Below are 18,234 nucleotides of genomic sequence, written 5' to 3' on the forward strand. Positions count from 1 at the left end.
CGCCTCCCAGGTTCAAGCGATTCTCCTGTCTCAGCCTCCCGAATAGCTGGGACTACAGGCGCATACCACCATGCTGGCTAATTTTTGTATTTTTATTAGAGACAGGGTTTCAACATGTTGTCCAGGCTGATCTCGAACTCCTAACCTCAGGTGATCCGCCTGCCTCGGCCTCCCAAAGTGTTGGGATTACAGGTGTGAGCCACAGCACTTGACCCCTCTCCCCTCTTTAGGGCTGCCCATCCTCCTTCCTCTAATGTCCCTTCTAGAAAGCTGAGAGCTCAAAATCTGAATCCAGGCACTTCTGCCCCACTCCTCAGCCTCCACTCTGGTCCCAGCCAGCAGCGTCTCACCCTTGGACCACTGAAGTCCCTTCCTCACCAGCTCCTTGCCCACACTCTCACCCCCTGGAAGTCTGTCCCCTACACTAAATCTTTATGTCCTTCCTCTGCTCAGAGCTAGTGGGTGGCTCCTGCCTCAGAGTGAAAGTCAAAGCTGTCACCATCACCCACAAGGCTCTAGATCTGTCCCTGATCCTTGCCTTAGAGACTACACCTTCTACCACTTCTCCCTTGCTTTCTCAACTACTGCCCCACTGGACTTCGTGCTGCCCTTGAATGTGGCAGGCTCTCTCTGACCTCAGGGCTTTGGCACTGGCTGTTCCCTCTACCCCAGATGTCTCTGTGGCTCATTCCCTCACCTCTTTCATGTCTCTACTAAGATGTCACCTCCTCAGAGAGGCCCTCCCTTGAACTTCCTATCTAAAGTAGGAAGGGGCCAGGCATGGTGGCTCATGCCTGTAATCTCAGCACTTGGGAGGCCGAGATGGACAGATCACTTGAGGTTCAAGACCAGCCTGACCAACATGGTGAAATTCTGTCTCTATTAAAACTACAAAAATTAGCCGGATGTGGTGGCATGCTCCTGTAATCCCAGTTACTCGGGAGGCTGAGGCAGGAGAATCTCTTGAATCCGGGAGGCGGAGGCTGCAGTGAGCCGAGATGGTGCCAGTGCACTCCAGCCTGGGTGACAGAGCCAGACTCTGTCTCAAAATAATAAATAAATTAAATAAAGTAGGAAGGTCCTCTTCCCCATCGCGCCCTATATCCTTAGCTCACTTTCCTTTTCTTCCTAACCAATGTTAATCACCAATCGATTGTTTTCCCTTGGGAAGGAGATTTCAATGTTACCAGGTCCTTCCATTTACCAAAATATGTCTAAAGTATAGATTTTAAGATTGCAAAACCTGGCAATTCTTAAACATGAGCTATAAATTCATGTCTTGAAAAATCAGGGTGCTGGCCTCGTAAAACACATCAGGGGTTATCTGCTGAATGCCAGTGTCTGCCCTCTGCCTCAGCCCTCTCTTAGAACCAATCATCCATTTCACAGATGGGGAAACTGGGACCTGTGGAGGACCAAGGACTGTTTCCCCAAGTTGTCCGTGGCCCCCAAATCCACTAACCCACACCCTGGTCCCACAGGCCCCATCCTATTCTCTTCCTCCTCCTAACACCCCCCAGCCTCCCAGGGGCCCCGCATCTCCTTGTCCTACCACTCCAGGAGGAATCTCATCCTCGTCGAGGGGTATCACAAATTTCTTCCTTGCTGGAGGCCCTGAGGGCTGGGGCACCCCCTCTTTGTCCTTCCCAGGGTCCATCTGGAACCTGAAAGGGAAGGTGCCAGGAGCGAGTGAGCCATCGGCGTCTACATTCTCATACCCCAGCAGGAACCGCTACTCATAGCTGTCCCCCACAAAACTCCCAGAGCCCCATATGGTCAGGTCCCAAACACCAAGGGCCCGAGGCTCTATAACGCCCCGCCCCTTTGACCTCCACCTTCTGCTCGCCCCGCCCCTTACAAGTCCCATCGCTCCGCCCCTCGCCCCCACTGGATTCTATTGGCTCCGCCCCCACCGTCCCCCGACTTCCGTTCGCCCAGCCCCCGGGGCTACATCTGGACGCCCTCCCCACGCCTGGCCTTGTCCATCTCTCAGACTCGGCAATGATTGGCTTCCGCGGTTGCCAATCTCCACCTGCAGTCTCCGCCTCCCGCCCCTCTGGTCCCGGCCTCACGGTTTCAGAGCCGCGAGCTCAGTTGCTGGTCTTGGAGCCTCAAGGGAAAGACTGGAGAGGGACTCAGGCCGTCCACCGCCAGCACGGCCAGCGCGGCCCAGGGCTCGCCGCACTTCCGGCCTCTCTGGCCCCGCTCCCCAGGAGAGTAGCGCATAGAGCAGGGCGATCTCTATGCAACTCTCTATGGTCCTGGAGGACCGCGGAGTTCGTGGGAGGAGAGACATGTGGCCTCAGAGGATCTGGCTCCCAAATTGTTCAGTTCCAAAGCCCATACTGAGCGCTTCTGTGTGCCGGGAATCCTGGCAGGGCTTAGTGGAGAAGAGATCGCAGGAGATCCAACTTGGTCCCTCCTCTCAGTACGGAGAGGCTTAAGTTTGAATCCCAACTCAGACATTGACTTGGCCTCAGTTTCCCCATTCATTCATTTATTCCACACCTATTCCCCCCACGCGCTTCCTCTGTTCCCGGTCCTGTGCGAGTCCGTGCTGGTGAAACAGCAGTGACCAACGACAGCCCCGTGTTGTCCTCCCGGAGCTTACGGTTCAGTAAGGGACACAGACACGTTCCCAAACAGTGATGACTTAGAATGGGCAGGTCTGGGATGGGAGATCCCGGGAGAGCCGTGGGGTGGGGGTCAGAGGGAGCGCCTGACTCAGCCGCCGAGTCCGGAAGGGCTTCCTGGAGGAAGGGACATCTGAGCAGGGGCCTGGCTGATGAGTTAGTATTAGTCACTTCCTGAAAGGATAGTATCACACTGTTCTAACTTGCAGCTCTCTGATTACTAAGGAAATGGAACGGTTTTTGTGAATGTATTGGTCTTATAAATTTTGTCTTCTGTGAATTGCTTGCTCATATTCCTTGTCCATTTTTTAAATGGGTTGTATGGCTTTTTTATTACTATTAATTTCTAGGGGTACTTTATGGATTCTGATTCTAATCCTTAGTTACCTATATTGCAAACATTTCCTCCTAGTTTCTACTTTGGGTTTTAACTTTAGTTATTTTTGGCACAGAAGTTATTTGTGTTTATGTACAACTATTTATCAATCTGTTCCGTTCTGACTTTTGCTTTTGGTGTGTTAAGAGCCCTGCCATGACCCAGGGTCATAGTGATAAATTCTTTTTTTTTTTTTTTGAGACAGAGTTTCGCTCTTATTACCCAGGCTGGAGTGCAATGGTGCGATCTCAGTTCACTGCAACCTCCACCTCCCGGGTTCAAGCGATTCTCCTGCCTCCTTAGTAGCTGGGATTACAGGCATGCGCCACCATGCCTGGCTATTTTTTTTTTTTTTTTTGTATTTTTAGTAGAGACAGGGTTTCACCATTTTGGCCAGGCTGGTATCGAACTCCTGACTTCAGTTGGTCCACCTGCCTCAGCCTCCCAAAGTGCTGAGATTACAGGCGTGAGCCACGGCGCACGGCCATAATGATACATTCTATCATTTCTTTTATCTGTGTAAAAGATAAAAGCTCCGTGTTGTGTTGTCCTCCCAGAGCTTATGCTTCAGTGAGGGACACAGACACCCTCCCAAACAGTGATGACCTAGAATGAGCAGGTCATCTGGCTTTAATCTATGTAAGATTTATTTATTTATTTATTATTTTTTGAGATGGAGTTTTGCTCTTGTTGCCCAGGCTGGAGTGCAATGGCGCAATCTACAGGCTCACTGCAACCTCTGCTTCCCAGATTCAAGCGATTCTCCTGCCTCAGCCTCCCAAGTAGCTGGGATTACAGGCGCCCGCCCAGCTAACTTTTGTATTTTTAGTAGAGACGGAGTTTCACCATGTTGGCCCGGCTGGTGTCGAACTCCTTACCTCAGGTGATGCACCCGCCTCTGCCTCCCAAAGTGCTGGGATTATAAGCATGAGCCACCACGCCTGGCCAAGATTTAGTTTTGAAAGTGCACCGAGATTGTTGTTTATGAGTGATATAACCAATTGTCTCAAGTTGACCAAACGTAGATCTTTTCTCCACTGTTCTGAAATTCTACCTTCATCACATACCAAATTCCCATACACACACAAGTCTATTTCTGACATTTCTGTTATGTTCATTGATCTTTTTACCTGTACTTGCCTGCATGTACATGACCATCCCTCTGTTTCTTTCTTCACATCAGTCTTTCGTCTATGGGTGTTTGTCTCTGTGTCTACATTTTCCCATTTTACTTATTTTTTTTTTTTTTCCTGGGCATGGTGGCTCATGCCTGTAAAGAGTGAGAACAAAAAAAGAAAAAAAGAAAAGAAAGAAAAAAGGCCGGGCACAGTGACTTGCGCCTGTCATCCTAGCACTTTGGGAGGCCGAGGTGGGCGGATCACCTATGGTCAGGGGTTCGAAACCAGCCTCGCCAACATGGCAAAACCCCGTCTCTGCTAAAAATACAAGATTAGCTGGGCGTGGTGGCGCATGCCTGTGATCCCAGCTTCTTGGGAGGCTGAGGCAGGAGAATCGCTTGAACCTGGGAGGCAGAGGTTGTAGTGAGCTGAGATCGAGACACTGCACTCCAGCCTGGGCGATGGAGCAAGACTCTGTCTCAAAAAACGAAAAAAGAAAAAAGAAATATACCTCTGTATCCAAGACCATACAGCAATTCTAGAAGTAGGTCATCCCAAGTAGAAGGGCTTGTTACTCAGTTATCCCCTTGGGGAATGGAATTGCCAGACTTAACCCTGCAACTCCTGCGTTTTCTGCCAGGGGGCGATGGTGCACCACAAGAGAATTGGAAGTGTTGGGGAGCCGGGGCAGCTCCGCTCCGCCAGAACCCAGCGGGGACAAGACCCCCTAGAAGGAGGTCCCGTCCCCGCTCCCGACCCATTTCCTTGAAGTAGAAGTGCAGCAAAGGAATTCCTGGAAGTAGAAGTGCGATCAGTGGAATTCTAAATCTGTTAACATTAGTTAAGAGCGAGGGGAAAAAGTTGCCCTGGGTTCTACGTTATTTCCAAGTTGGGTATTGGATTTCTACCCTCAGTTTCTTTTTTTTTTTTTTCCTTCTTCTTCTTCTTCTTTTATTTTTTATTTTTTATTTTTTTGAGAGGGAGTCTCTCTGTGTCACCCAGGCTGGAGTGCCGTGGTGCGATCACACCTCACTGCAGCCTCAACCTCCCGGGCTCCCACATCACCTCCCCTTGTAGCTGGACCACAGGCGCGCGCCACCACGCCTAGCCAACGTTTGTATTTTTTTGTAGAGGCGGGGTGGGGGGGGAGTCTCACTATAGCCCAGGCTGGTCTCGAACTCCTGGGCTCAAGCGATCCTCCCTTCTCGCCCTCCCAAAGTGTCGTGATTACTGGAGTGAGCCGCTGCTCCCGGCCTAAGCTGTTTCAAAACTAAACTTTGGAATCCCGGATTCGAATCTCCCCGGCTCCCAGAGTTGAGCGTTCGAATCCACCAGCCGTATCCACGCTCCGATTCCGCCTCTTTATTCCAAAAGCCCCAAGTTCCAGAATTCAGCCGCAACTCCAGTTTGGGCCACTCCCCAGCTCCGGCCCATGCTCCCGTCCCAAACCTTCCCCTCCTCTCAACTTCGAGCCCTTTGTGCGCCCCGGAACGGCTGGGGTGGGGACGGAGACTTTGAGGACCGGACCCTCACCTCCAATTCCGCCCGAGGGGACCTGAATGGGGGGCGCGGAGAGCAGCCCGGCCGAAGGCTCTGGAAGCAGGCACCGCCGGGGGGCGCAGTGACCAGGCTGCCGTCCCCGCCCGCCTCTAAACTTAGCCGCGGTGACGCGCGGCCCGGTGATCGCGGCGGGGCCGGGGACGCAGGGGGGCCCGAATGGAGGGGGGCGGCACGGCTCGGCGAGCCTCTATTTATAGCGCCCGGAGCCCGAAATAGCGCGGAGCGGAGCGGCCGGGATGACGCGGGAGCCGCCGGGGGCTGACTCACCCGGCCCCAAGCGAAGGCCCCCGGATGGGGGACAGTGGAGGCGCCTAGCCCCTACTCCGCGTCCTCCCGGGCATCTTTTTTGCTGGGACATCCCAAGTCTCCACTGGAGAGGCTGTGGATGGATGTACAGCAAAGAAAAGATCTGCAGCATGAGAGACTGAGGTTGGATCAGAAGTGGGACTTCCACACACACACACAACCAGAACAGGGCGGGGCACGGTGGCTCCCGCCTGTAATCCCAGCACTTTGGGAAGCTGAGGAGGGCAGATCACGTGAGGTCAGGAGTTCGAGATCAGCCTGGCCAACATGATGAAACCTCATCTCTACTAAAAATACAAAATTAGCCAGGCCTGGTGGCGCATGCCTATAATCCCAGCTACTCTGGAGGCTGAAGCAGGAGATCGCTTGAACCCGGGAGACGGATGTTGCAGTGAGTCAAGATCGCGCCACCACACTCCAGTCAGGGCAAAAAGAGTGCAACTCCGTCTCAAAAAAAGAAAGAAAGAAGGAAAGAAAAATAAAAACAGAATCAAGGACCTATTTATACAGAAAGAGAAAGGGGGAAAGAGGACAGGTAAACCAGATACACACACTTGTTTCTCACCAGCAACAGAACTGTGATGTTTTGGAGGCAAAGAAATGGACTCAGTGACCCTGGGTAGTTGCCATTCCAGAGCACGTGCCGTTCTCCACTTGCCACAATTTATTGCACACTGTTCCCATTCCCTAGAATGTTCTTCCTTGCCTTCTCAGTCTTGAGAACTCATGTACCTCCAGGACCTGGTGCCCAGGGCAATTCCTTTATTTTATTATTATTACTATTATTATTATTATTATTATTATTGAGACAGAGTCTCGCTCTGTCACCCAGGCTGTAGTGCAGTGGCATGATCTTGACTCACTGCAACCTCCGCCTCCCGGGTTCAAGTGATTCTCCTGCCTCAGCCTCCTGAGTAGCTGGGACTACAGGCGCATGCCACCACACCCAGCTAATTTTTTTTTTAGTAGCGATGGGGTTTCACCATGTTGGCCAAGCTGGTTTCGAATTCCTGACCTCAGGTGATCCACCCTTCAAAGCCTCCCAAAGTGGTGGGATTTTATAGGCATGAGCCACCGTGTCCAGCCAGAGCAATTCCTCAAATAAAAACTCCGTGGCCCACTGAACTGGGAGCCCCATAAGGGCAGGGTCAAGTCTATCTCAGTCATCACCTTGTCCCCAGCACTGCCCAGCACAGGACAGGCCTTGGGATAAATTAACTGCATGAATAAAAGGTGCCGGTGATAAAATAAAATGACATTTCCCACGTTATAACAGCAAATGTCGATTGTATGCTTTGTGACCGGCAGGCATGATTCTGAGCCTTATCTCCTGTGGGCTTCGTTGCAGCCCTACAGGGATGTGCTTTTATTAATCTTATCACCGCCATCCCTATGTTAGAGGTGAAGACGCCAGGCTCAAGGGGGCTAAAAGTACCAGAGCTCACTGCTTGCACTCAGCTTGCTCTTAAACCTAGGTCACCTTGGTTCCAAAGGTGTTCAGTTTCCAGGATACACACATCTGGGTCCTGTGGAACCAAAAGCTAGGGAGTGAATCTCAGCCTGCAGCCCAAAGAACCTTAGGGGGTTCCCCAGCACCCCTTCAGGGGGTCTACAAGTTCAAAATTATTATCATAAGTGGGGCACGGTGGCTCACGCCTGTAATTCCAGCACTTTGAGAGGCTAAGGCAGGTGGTTCACATGAGGTCAGGAGTTTGAGACCAGCCTGGCAAACATGGCAAAACCCCATCTCTACTAAAAATACAAAAAATTAGCCGGGCGTGGTGGCGTGTGCCTGTGATTCCAGCTACTTGGGAGGCTGAGGTAGGAGAATTCCGAGAGCAAGTCTGCAGTAAACTGAGATGGGGCCACTGCACTCCAGCCCGGGCAACAAAGCAAGACCCCGTCTCAAAAAAATTATTATCATAATAATATTGACATTATATATGATACACCATAATAATAATACATAGTTGTGGGCGTGGGCTCTCAGCCTTCCCCAGGCTGGAGTGCAGTGGCACGATCTCGGCCTACTGCAACCTCCACCTCCCATGTTCAAGCAATTCTCCCGCCTCAGCCTCCCAAGTAGCTGAGACTACAGTCATGCACTACCACGCCTGGCTAATTTTTTTGTATTTTTAGTAGAGATGGGGTTTCACCATATTGGCCAGTGCAGTTTCCACGATATTGCAACAGATCAAACGCAGACACGCAGGTGAGGACCCAGCTGTCTTCTGTTAAGCCTGATGTGAAAGTGATTTGCAAAAATTAAAATGATGCCCTTCTTCTCACTAAATTTTTGTTTCAGGCTGGACACGGTGGTACGTGCCTGTAATTCCAGGACTTTGGGAGGTCAAGGTGGGAGGATGGCTTGAGCCCAGGAGTTCAAGACCAGCCTGGAGGGCTGGGCGCAGTGGCTCACGCCTGTAATCCCAGCACTTTGGGAGATTACGGCGGTGGATCACCTGATGTCGGGAGTTCAAGACCAGCCCGACCAACATGGAGAAACCCCATCTCTACTAAAAGTACAAAAATTAGCTGGGCGTGGTGGCACATACCTGTAATCCCAGCTACTTGGGAGGCTGAGGCAGAAGAATCATTTGAATCCAGGAGGTGGAGGCTTCAGTGAGCCAAGATTGTGCCATTGCACTCCAGCCTGAACAACAAGAGTGAAACTCCATCTCAAAAAAAATAAAAAGAGGCCGGGCGCGGTGGCTCAAGCCTGTAATCCCAGCACTTTGGGAGGCCGAGACGGGCGGATCACGAGGTCAGGAGATCGAGACCATCCTGGCGAACACGGTGAAACCCCGTCTCTACTAAAAAATACAAAAAACTAGCCGGGCGAGGTGGCGGGCACCTGTAGTCCCAGCTACTCGGGAGGCTGAGGCAGGAGAATGGCGTGAACCCGGGAGGCGGAGCTTGCAGTGAGCCGAGATCGCGCCACTGCACTCCAGCCTGGGCGACAGAGCGAGACTTCCGTCTCAAAAAATAAATAAATAAATAAATAAAAATAAAAAAAATAAAAAGACCAGCCTGGGCAACATAGGAAGACCCCAATCTCTACAAAAAAATGTTTAAATGAGTTGCACTTGGTAAAAAAAAAAAAAAAAAAGTTGGAAAACATGGTTATTTTCATTTAAAAGATATAACTAACATTAACATACAATTAATTTTGTATTTTTATTTTATTTATTTATTTATTTATTTATTTATTTATTTATTTATTTATTTTTGAGATGGAGTCTCGCTCTGTCGCCCAGCCTGGAGTGCAGTGGCGCGATCTCGGCTCACTGCAACCTCCACCTCCCGGGTTCAAGTGATTCTCCTGCCTCAGCCTCCCGAGTAGCTGGGACTACAGGAGCCTGCCACCACGCCCGACTAATTTTTTGTATTTTTAGTAGAGATGGGGTTTCACCGTGTTAGCCAAGATGGTCTCAATCTCCTGACCTCATGATCCACCCGCCTCGGCCTCCCAAAGTTCTGGGATTACAGGCGTGAGCCACATGCCCAGCCTATTTTATTTTTTTTGAGACGGAATCTCGCTCTTTCGCTCAGGCTGGAGTGCAATGGCGCAATCTCAGCTCGCTGCAACCTCCGCCTCCTGGGTTCAAGCAATTCTCTTGCCTCAGCCTCCCGAGTAGCTGGGACTACAGGGATGTGCCACCATGCCGGGTGAATTTTTCATATGTTTAGTAGCGACGGGGTTTCACCGTGTTAGCCAGGCTGGTCTCGATCTCCTGACCTCATGATCCACCCGCCTCAGCCTCCCAAAGTGCTGGGATTATAGGTGTGAGTCACTGCAGCCAGCCAACACAAAATTAATTTATTATTATTATTATTATTTATTTTTAGAGATGGGGGTCTTGTTGTGCTGCCCAGGCTGGTCTCAAACTAAAGCAGTACTTCCACCCCAGTCTCCCAAGTAGCTGGGATTACAGGTGTGTGCCACTGCACCCAGCTACTTTTAAGTGAATCAACAAATATTTCTAAAATTTCTCAGTTTTAACTTCTAATACAGTAAATATTGATAGAAATCATACACATCAACAAAAACTCTTTGGGGTCCTCAATACATTTTTTAAATGTTAGACAAGGTTTCACTGTGTTGCCCAGGCTGGAGTTCAATGGTGCAGTCATAACTCACTGCAATCTTTGAACTCCTGGGCTAAAGGAGTCCTCCCACCTCAGCCTCCCAAATAGTTAGGACTACAGGTGCACACCACCACTCCTGGCTGCTTTTATTTACTTTTTTGTAGAGACGGGGTCTTGCTATGCTGCCCAGACAGAGGCCTTCAATAGTTAGGAGTGTAAGGGGGCCAGATGCAGTGGCTCACGCCTGTAATCCCAGCACTTTGGGAGGCTGAGGCGGGCGGATCATGTGAGGTTGGGAGTTCGAGACCAGCCTGACCAACATGACCTGACCAACATGGATAAACCTTGTCTCTACTAAAAATACAAGATTAGCCGGGCATGGTGGCACATGCCTCTAATCCCAACTACTCGGAAGGCTGAGGCAGGAGAATCGCTTGATCCCAGGAGGCAGAGTTTGCAGTGAGCCGAGATCGCGCCACTATACTCCAGCCCGGGCAACAAGAGTGAAACTCTGTCTCAAAAAAAAAAAAAAAAAAAAAAAAAAAAAAAAAAAAAAAATTCAATGGATTAGGCCAGGTGCGGTGGCTCACACCTGTAATCCCAGCACTTTGGGAGAACAAGGCAGGCAGATCACTTGAGGTCAGGAGTTTGAGACCGTCCTAGGCAACGTGGTGAAACCCCGTCTCTATTAAAAATACAAAAATTAGGCCGGGCACAGCCTCATGCCTGTAATCCCAGCTCTTTGGGAGACCAAGGCAGGTGGATTACCAGAGATCAGGAGTTCAAGACCAGCCTGAGCAACATGGTGAAACCCCGTCTCTACTAAAAATATAAAAATTAGCCAGGCATGGTGGCATGCGCCTGGAATCTCAGCTACTTGGGAGGCCAAGGCATGAGAATTCTTGAACCCGGGAGGTAGAGATTGCAGTGAGCCGAGATTGTGCCATTGTACTCCAGCCTGGGCAACAGAGTGAGAGTCCCATCTCAAAAACAAACAAATTAGCTGGGGGTGGTGGTGCATGGATGTAATCCCAGCTACTGGGGAGACTGAGGTCGGAGAATCGCTTGAACCCGGGAGACAGAGGTTGCAGTGAGCCGAAATTGCACCACTGCACTCCAACCTGGGTGACAGAGCAAGACTCTGTCTTTAAAAAAAAAAAAAAAGAATCAATGAACTAATAATCATACAAACCTGATAAGTGTCATGAAGGACAAGAATGTGGAACATCATTTTAACTGTGAAGGAGAGGAGGAGTGGACGGGAGGGTAGGGGAGGTTTCTCTGTCAAAGGAGCATTTAAAAAGAGACCTGGCTGGGCACAGTGGCTCACACCTGTAATCCCAGCACTTTGGGAGGCTGAGGTGGGTGGATCACGAGGTCAGGAGATCAAGACCATCCTGGCTAACATGGTGAAACCCGTATCTACTAAAAAAAATTAGCCGGGCTTGGTGGTACGCGCCTGTAGTCCCAGCTACTCGGGAGGAGGCTGAAGCAGGAGAATCGCTTGAACCTGAGAGTCAGAGGTTGCAGTGAGCCGAGATTGTGCCATTGCACTCCAGCCTGGCCAACAGCAAGACTCTGTCTCACAAAAAAAAAAAAAAAAAAAAAAGGACAAGAAGAGACCTGTCCAGGCGCCCTGGTTCACACCTGTAATCCCAGTACTTTGGAAGGCTAAGGCTGGTAGATCGCTTGAGCCCAGGAGTTCGAGACCAGCCTGGGCAACATAGTCAAACACCGTGTCTTTCCAAAAAATACACACAAAAAATTGCATGGCATGGTGGCATGTGCCTGTATTCCCACATACTCGGAAGGTTAAGGTGAGTGGATCACTTGAGCCCAGGAAGGTCAAGGCTGCAGTGGGCCATGATCATGACAATACACTCCAGGCTGGACAGCTGAGTAGGGCCCCCATCTCAAAAAAAGAAAAGAAAAGATAATCTATCTGGCAGTTTTCTCTCTTGCCTTCCAATTGTTGCATCTCATTTATTTTTCTTGTCTTATAGCATTTTTTTGCTTTTTTTTTTTTTCCGAGTCTGAGTCTTGCTCTGTCACCCAGGCTGGAGTACAGTGGTGCGACCTCAGCTCACTGCCACCTTCGCCTCCCGGGTTCAAGCAATTCTCCTGCCTCAGCCTCCCGAGCAGCTGGGACTACAGGTGCGCACCACCACACCCGGCTATTTTTTTTTTTTGAGATGGAGTCTTGCTCTGTCGCCCAGGCTGGAGTGCAGTGGCACATTCTCGGCTCACCACAAGCTCTGCCTCCCTGGTTCAAGCAATTCCCCTGCCTCAGCCTTCCGAGTAGCTGGGATTACAGGCACCTGCCACCGTGCCTGGCTAATTTTTGTGTTTTTAGTAGAGACAGGGTTTCACCATCTTGGCCTGGCTGCCCTCGAACTCCTGACCTCGTGATCCACTTGCCTTGGCCTCCCAACGTGCTGGGATTACAGGCGTGAGCCACTGCGCCTGCGCCCAGCCTTTTTTTTTTTTTTTTTTTTTTTTGAGACAGAGTTTCATTCTTGTTGCCCAGGCTGGAGTACAAAGTGCGATCTCGACTCACTGCAGCCTCTGCCTCCTGGGTTCAAGCGATTCTCCTGTCTCAGCCTCCCGAGTAGCTGGGATTATAGGCATCCACCACCATACCTGGCTAATTTTTTTTTTTTTTTTTTTTTTTTTTCAGTAATGGGGTTTCTCCATGTTGGTCAGGCTGGTCTCAAACTCCTGACCTCAGGAGATCCACCCGCCTCGACCTCCCAAAGTGCTGCAATTATAGGCGTGAGCCACCACGCCTGGCCAAATTTTTGTATTTTTAGTAGAGACGGGGTTTCACCATTGTTGGCCAGGCTGGTCTCAAACTCCTGACCTTGTGATCCACCCACCTCAGCCTCCCAAAGTGCTGGGATTAGAGGCATGAGCCACTGTGCCTGGCCCCTCTTACAGCATTTACAAACACTTCCAGGACTATGCTGCACAGTAACATTGATTCTCACAACAGCCCTCCAAATGACAATCCTCTGAGATGACTTATCTCACCATGCCCATTTTACAGAGGGAGAAACTGAGGCACAGGGAAGGTAGAATCTTGTCCAAGGCCACAAAGCAAGTAAACAAGCAAACTAGGACTCCAACCAAACCTTGTGCTCTCAGTTTCAGCCTTAAAAGAAAACTCAATAAATATTCTGGGTTTTTTGTTTCTGTTTTGAGACCTTTATTCGGTGACCCAGGTTGGAGTGCAGCGTGGTGATCACAGCTCATGGCAGCCTCAAACTCCTAGACTCCAGTAAACTTCCTATCTCAGTCTCACAAGCAGCTGGGACTATAGGTGTGCACCACCACACCCAGCTAATTTAGTAGAGATGGGGGTCTCACTATATTGCCCAGGCTGATCTCAAACTGCTGGCCTCAAGGGATCCTCCTGCTTCAGACTCCCAAAGTGTTAGGATTACAGGTGTGAGCCTCTATGTTCAGTCCACATTCTGTACTTTTTTTTTTTTTTTTTTTTTTTTTTGAGATGGAGTCTCACTCTGTCGCCCAAGCTGGAGTGCAGTGGTGCAATCTCGGCTCACTGCAACCTCTGCCTCCCAGATTCGAGAGACTGTTTCAAGTCTCAGCCTCCCAAGTAGCTGGGAGTACAGGCATGCACCACCACACTCGGCTAATTTTTTTTGTATTTTTAGTAGAGACGGGGGGTTTCACCATGTTGGCCAGGTTGGTCTCGAACTCCTGACCTCAGGCGATCCACCCACCTCGTCCTCCCAAAGTGCTGAGGTTACAGACATGAGCCACTGCGCCCGGCCTATTTTTTTTTAAACAGGAAAAATATCCTGTAACTGGCCGGGGACGGTGGCTCACGCCTGTAATCCCAGAACTTTGGGAGGCTGAGGCGGGCAGATCACGAGGTCAGGAGTTCAAGACCAGTGTGGCCAACATAGTGAAACCCCGTCTCCACTAAAAATACAAAAAAAATTAACCGGGCATGGTGGTGTGTACCTGTAATTCCAGCTACTTGGGAGGCTGAGCCAGGAGAATTGCTTGAACCCGGGAGGCAGGGGTTGCAGTGAGCCGAGATCATACCACTGCACTCTAGTCTGGGGTGACAGAACAAGACTCCGTCTCAAAAAAAGAAAAATATCCTGTAAATTTCCACAGTGACCCACAGAGCTTGGATGAAGAGCTGGAATCCTGAGATCTCGTTCAGGCTCCATCCTCTCTCTGAGCCTCAGTTTCCTTCCCTATGAGGAAGGGTTGGAAAAGATGTTCTCTAAAAGCCTCAGAAACTCTGCCGTTAGTAAGGAGGAGACAGAAGCCCAAACAGATTGCATTAGTTTCTTAACTGCTACTATAACAAATTACTACCAATTCAGTGACTTAAAACAAGAGAAATTCATTCTTTCACAGTTTTGGAGGCCAAAAGTCAAAATCAGGGTGTCAGCCAGGTGCGGTGACTCACCCCTGTAATCCCAGCCCTTTGGGAGGCCAAGGTGGGTAGATCCCTTGAGGCCAGGATTTTGAAATCAGCCTGACCAACATAGTGAAACCCCATCTCTACTAAAAATACAAAAAATTAGCTGGGCGTGGTGGTGCGGGCCTGTAGTCCCAGCTCATCAGGAGGCTGAGGCAGGAGAATTGCTTCAGCCTGGGAGGCAGAGGTTGCAGTATGCTGAGATCTTGCCACTGTACTCCAGCCTGGGCCACAGGACAAGACCCTGTTTTTGTTTGTTTGTTTTTTAAAGAAAGAAAAAAGATATTGTACAGCCAATATTTGAACCCCTGGAATTTGGCTCCAGAGCCTGTAGTCCCCACACTACCTTCCAGAGGTCCATCTTCACATGCTGTTAAATCTGGACTTCAGGGAAGCTGCAGTAGAGATCCGTGTTCAGGCCAGGGCTCACCGCTGTGCTGTTAGATAGGGCAGTCACTGGCCACACGTTGCCTTTAAGAGCTTGAAACATGGCTGGTCCAAAATGGGATTCGCCTGCAGTGTAAAATCCACGCTGGAGTTTGAAGGCTTAGTGCGATGAAAGGAATGTAAAGTATCTCATGAAGAATTCTGATGCTGAGGCCGGGCGCAGTGGCTCATGCGTGTAATCCCAACACTTCGGGAGGCCAAGGAGGGCAGATCACCTGAGGTCAGGAGTTTGAGACCACCCTGGCCAACATGGCGAAATCCCGTGTCTCTACTAAAAATACAAAAATTAGCCAGGTGTGGTGGCGCGTGCCTGTAGTTCCAGCTATTCGAGAGGCTGAGGCAGGAGAATCACTAGAACCCGGGAGGTGGAGTTTGCAATGAGCTGAAATCGCGCCATTGCACTCCAGCCTGGGGGACAGAGCTAGACTCTATCTAAAAACACAAGGAAAATTAACAATAATAATTCTGAAACTGGATACATGTTGAAATAATAATATTTTGGATGTATCCAGTTAGATAAAGTACATAAAGTTATCTTCACTTGCTCTTTTTACTTTTTTTTAGTGTGGCTACTATAACACTTATCTATTTGTTTGTTTGTTTGAAATAGGGTCTGGCTCTGTCATCATGGTCCCAGGTAGAGTAAAGTGGTACAATCATAGCTAACTGCAACCTTGAACTCCTAGGCTCAAGGGATCGTCCTACCTCAGCCTCCTGAGTAACTGGGACTGTAGAGGCCTGCCACCACACCCAGCTAATTTTTTAATTTAAAAAAATGTTTTGGGTTGGGTGCGGTGGCTCAGCCTGTAATTCTAGCGCTTCGGGAGGCTGAGGTGGGCAGATCACGAGGTCAGGAGTTCGGACCAGCCTGGCCAACATGGTGAAACCCCGTCTCTACTAAAAATACAGAACTAAACTGGGTATGGTGGCAGGCGCCTGTAATCCCAGCTACTCAGGAGGCTGAGGCAGGAGAATCATTTGAACCCAGGAGGCAGAGGTTGCAGTGAGCTGAGACTGAGCCATTGCACTCCACCCTGGGTGACAGGGCAAGATTCCGTCTCAAAAAAAAAAAAAAATTGCCGGGCACAGTGGCTCACTCCTATAATCCTAGCACTTTGGGAGGCCAAGTGGATCACGAGTTGGATCACGAGGTCAGGAGGAGACCATCCTGGCTAATATGGTGAAACCCTGTCTGTACTAAAAATACAAAAAAAAAAAAAAAAAAAGGCTGGGCATGGTGGCTCACGCCTATAATCCCAGCACTTTGGGAGGCCGAGGCAGGCAGATCACGAGGTCAGGAGATTGAGACCATCGCAGCTAACACGGTGAAACCCTGTCTCTACTATACAAAAAATTAGCCGGGTGTGGTGGCAAGCTCCTGTGGTCCCAGCTACTCGGGAGCCTAAGGCAGGAGAATGTCATGAACCTGGGAGGCGGAGGTTGCAGTGAGCCGAGATCATGCCACTGCACTCCAGCCTGGGCAACAGAGCAAGACTGTTTCAAAAAAAAAAAAAAAAAAGGTTTTGTAGAGATGAAGCAGGGTGCGGGGTGGCGGGGGGTTGGGGGTGGGGTGGGGGTCTTGCTGTGTTGCCTACGCTGATCTCACACTCCTGGGCTTGACATTGCAGTCCGCCTGCCTTGGCTTCCCAAAATGCTAAGATTATGAGCATGAGCCACCCTGGCCTAAACACTTAAAACGACATGTGTGACAGCCAGGCATGGTAGCCTGCACTTGTAATCCCAGCTCCTTGGAAAGCTGAGGTGGGAGGATCCCTTTAGACCAAGAGTTGGAGATCAGCTTGGGCAACATAGTGAGATTCCATATGTAGTGGATTCCAATATAGTGAGACTTTAAAATATAAAATAAGGGCCAGGCACAGTGGCTCACGCCTGTAATCCCAGCACTTTGGGAGGCCAAAGTGGGTGAATCACCTGAGGTCAGGAGTTCGAGACCAGCCTGACCAACATGGTGAAACCCCATCTCCACTAAAAATGCAAAAGTAGCCAGGCGTTGTGACACATGCCTGTAATCCCAGCTACTTGGGAAGCTGAGGGAGGAGAATCGCTTGAATCCAGGAGGCGGAGTTTGCAGTGAGCTGTGATTACGCTACTGCACTCCAATCTGGGCAACAGGAGCGAGACTTCATCTCAAAAAAAAAAAAAAAAAAAAAGAAAAGAAATATATATGTATAATAATTAAATTAAAAAAATTGTACATATGGATCCAGCAGACTCATATACCTCTGGTTATATTTCCAAAGGAATTGAAATCAGGATGTTGAAGGAATATCTGCTCTCCCAAGTTCATTGCAGCACTGGTCACAATAGCCAAGATATGGAGGCAACCTAAGTGTCCATCAAAGGACATAATGGATAAAGCAAATGTTGCATATACACACGATGGAATACTATACAGCCTTGTAAAGGGAGGAAATTCTGCCATTCATGACAACATGGATGGAACCAGAGTACATTATGCTAAGTGAAATAAACCAGGCACAGAAAGACAAACACCACATGATCCCATTTTTATATGAAATCTTAAAATGCCGATCTCATAGAAACAGTATAAAGGTGGCTACTAGAGGCTGGGGAAGTGGGAGAGGGTTGGGAAAAGAGAAGATGTTGATCAAAGGGTGCGAAGCTTCAGCGAGACTGGAGAAACATATTTCACTGATCTATTGCACAGCATGGTAACCATGGTTAATAAGAATGTACTGTATATTTCAAAGTTGCTAAAATAGAGTTTAAATTTTTTAATTTGTAAATATTATTTTTTATTTTTGTCAGTACATATTCTCATCTGATTTTTATTTTTTAATTTTTTATTTTATTTTATTTTATTTATTTATTTATTTATTTTTGAGATGGAGTCTTGCTCTGTTGCCCAGGCTGGAGTGCAGTGGCGCAATCTCGGCTCACTGCAACCTCCGCCTCCTGGGTTCAAGTGGTTCTCCTGCCTCGGCCTTCTGAGTAGCTGGGACCACAGGTGCCCACCTCCACGCCCAGCTAATTTTTTTTTTTTTTTTGTATTTTTAGTAGAGATGGGATTTCACCGGGTTAGCCAGGATGGTGTTGATCTCCTGACCTTGTGATCTGCCCCGCTCCATCTCCCAAAGTGCTGGGATTACAGGCGTGAGCCACTGTGCCTGGACTCTCATCTGATTTATTTTTGTTTTTATTTTTGTGCTTTTTGTAGAGATGGCATCTCACTACGTTGCAACTCCTGGGATCAAGACAGCCTCC

General features: G+C 49.3%; 1 protein-coding gene across 6 annotated transcripts in view; it reads right to left on the reverse strand.

Annotated features, from left to right (window-relative positions):
* ERCC1 (ERCC excision repair 1, endonuclease non-catalytic subunit) overlaps positions 1-18,234 on the reverse strand; it is a 77,869-nt gene that overhangs the window by 17,686 nt on the left and 41,949 nt on the right. For 3 of the 6 annotated variants that reach the window (XM_010377483.2, XM_010377484.2, XM_030941969.1), the window contains exons 1-2: positions 2,073-2,634; positions 1,553-1,664 (exon numbers count right to left, since the gene is read on the reverse strand). In XM_010377483.2, coding sequence (XP_010375785.2) covers positions 1,553-1,664; positions 2,073-2,296 — 336 coding nt within the window. In that variant the 5' untranslated portion in view covers positions 2,297-2,634. Of the gene's footprint in view, positions 1-1,552; positions 1,665-2,032; positions 2,052-2,072; positions 2,635-18,234 lie in introns of those variants that run through there. The other 3 variants (XM_030941972.1, XM_030941971.1, XM_030941970.1) reach the window with 2 other exon arrangements.

Source organism: Rhinopithecus roxellana, chromosome 12 (assembly GCF_007565055.1).
Source record: "Rhinopithecus roxellana isolate Shanxi Qingling chromosome 12, ASM756505v1, whole genome shotgun sequence".
In the NCBI taxonomy this organism is placed as follows: domain Eukaryota; kingdom Metazoa; phylum Chordata; class Mammalia; order Primates; family Cercopithecidae; genus Rhinopithecus; species Rhinopithecus roxellana.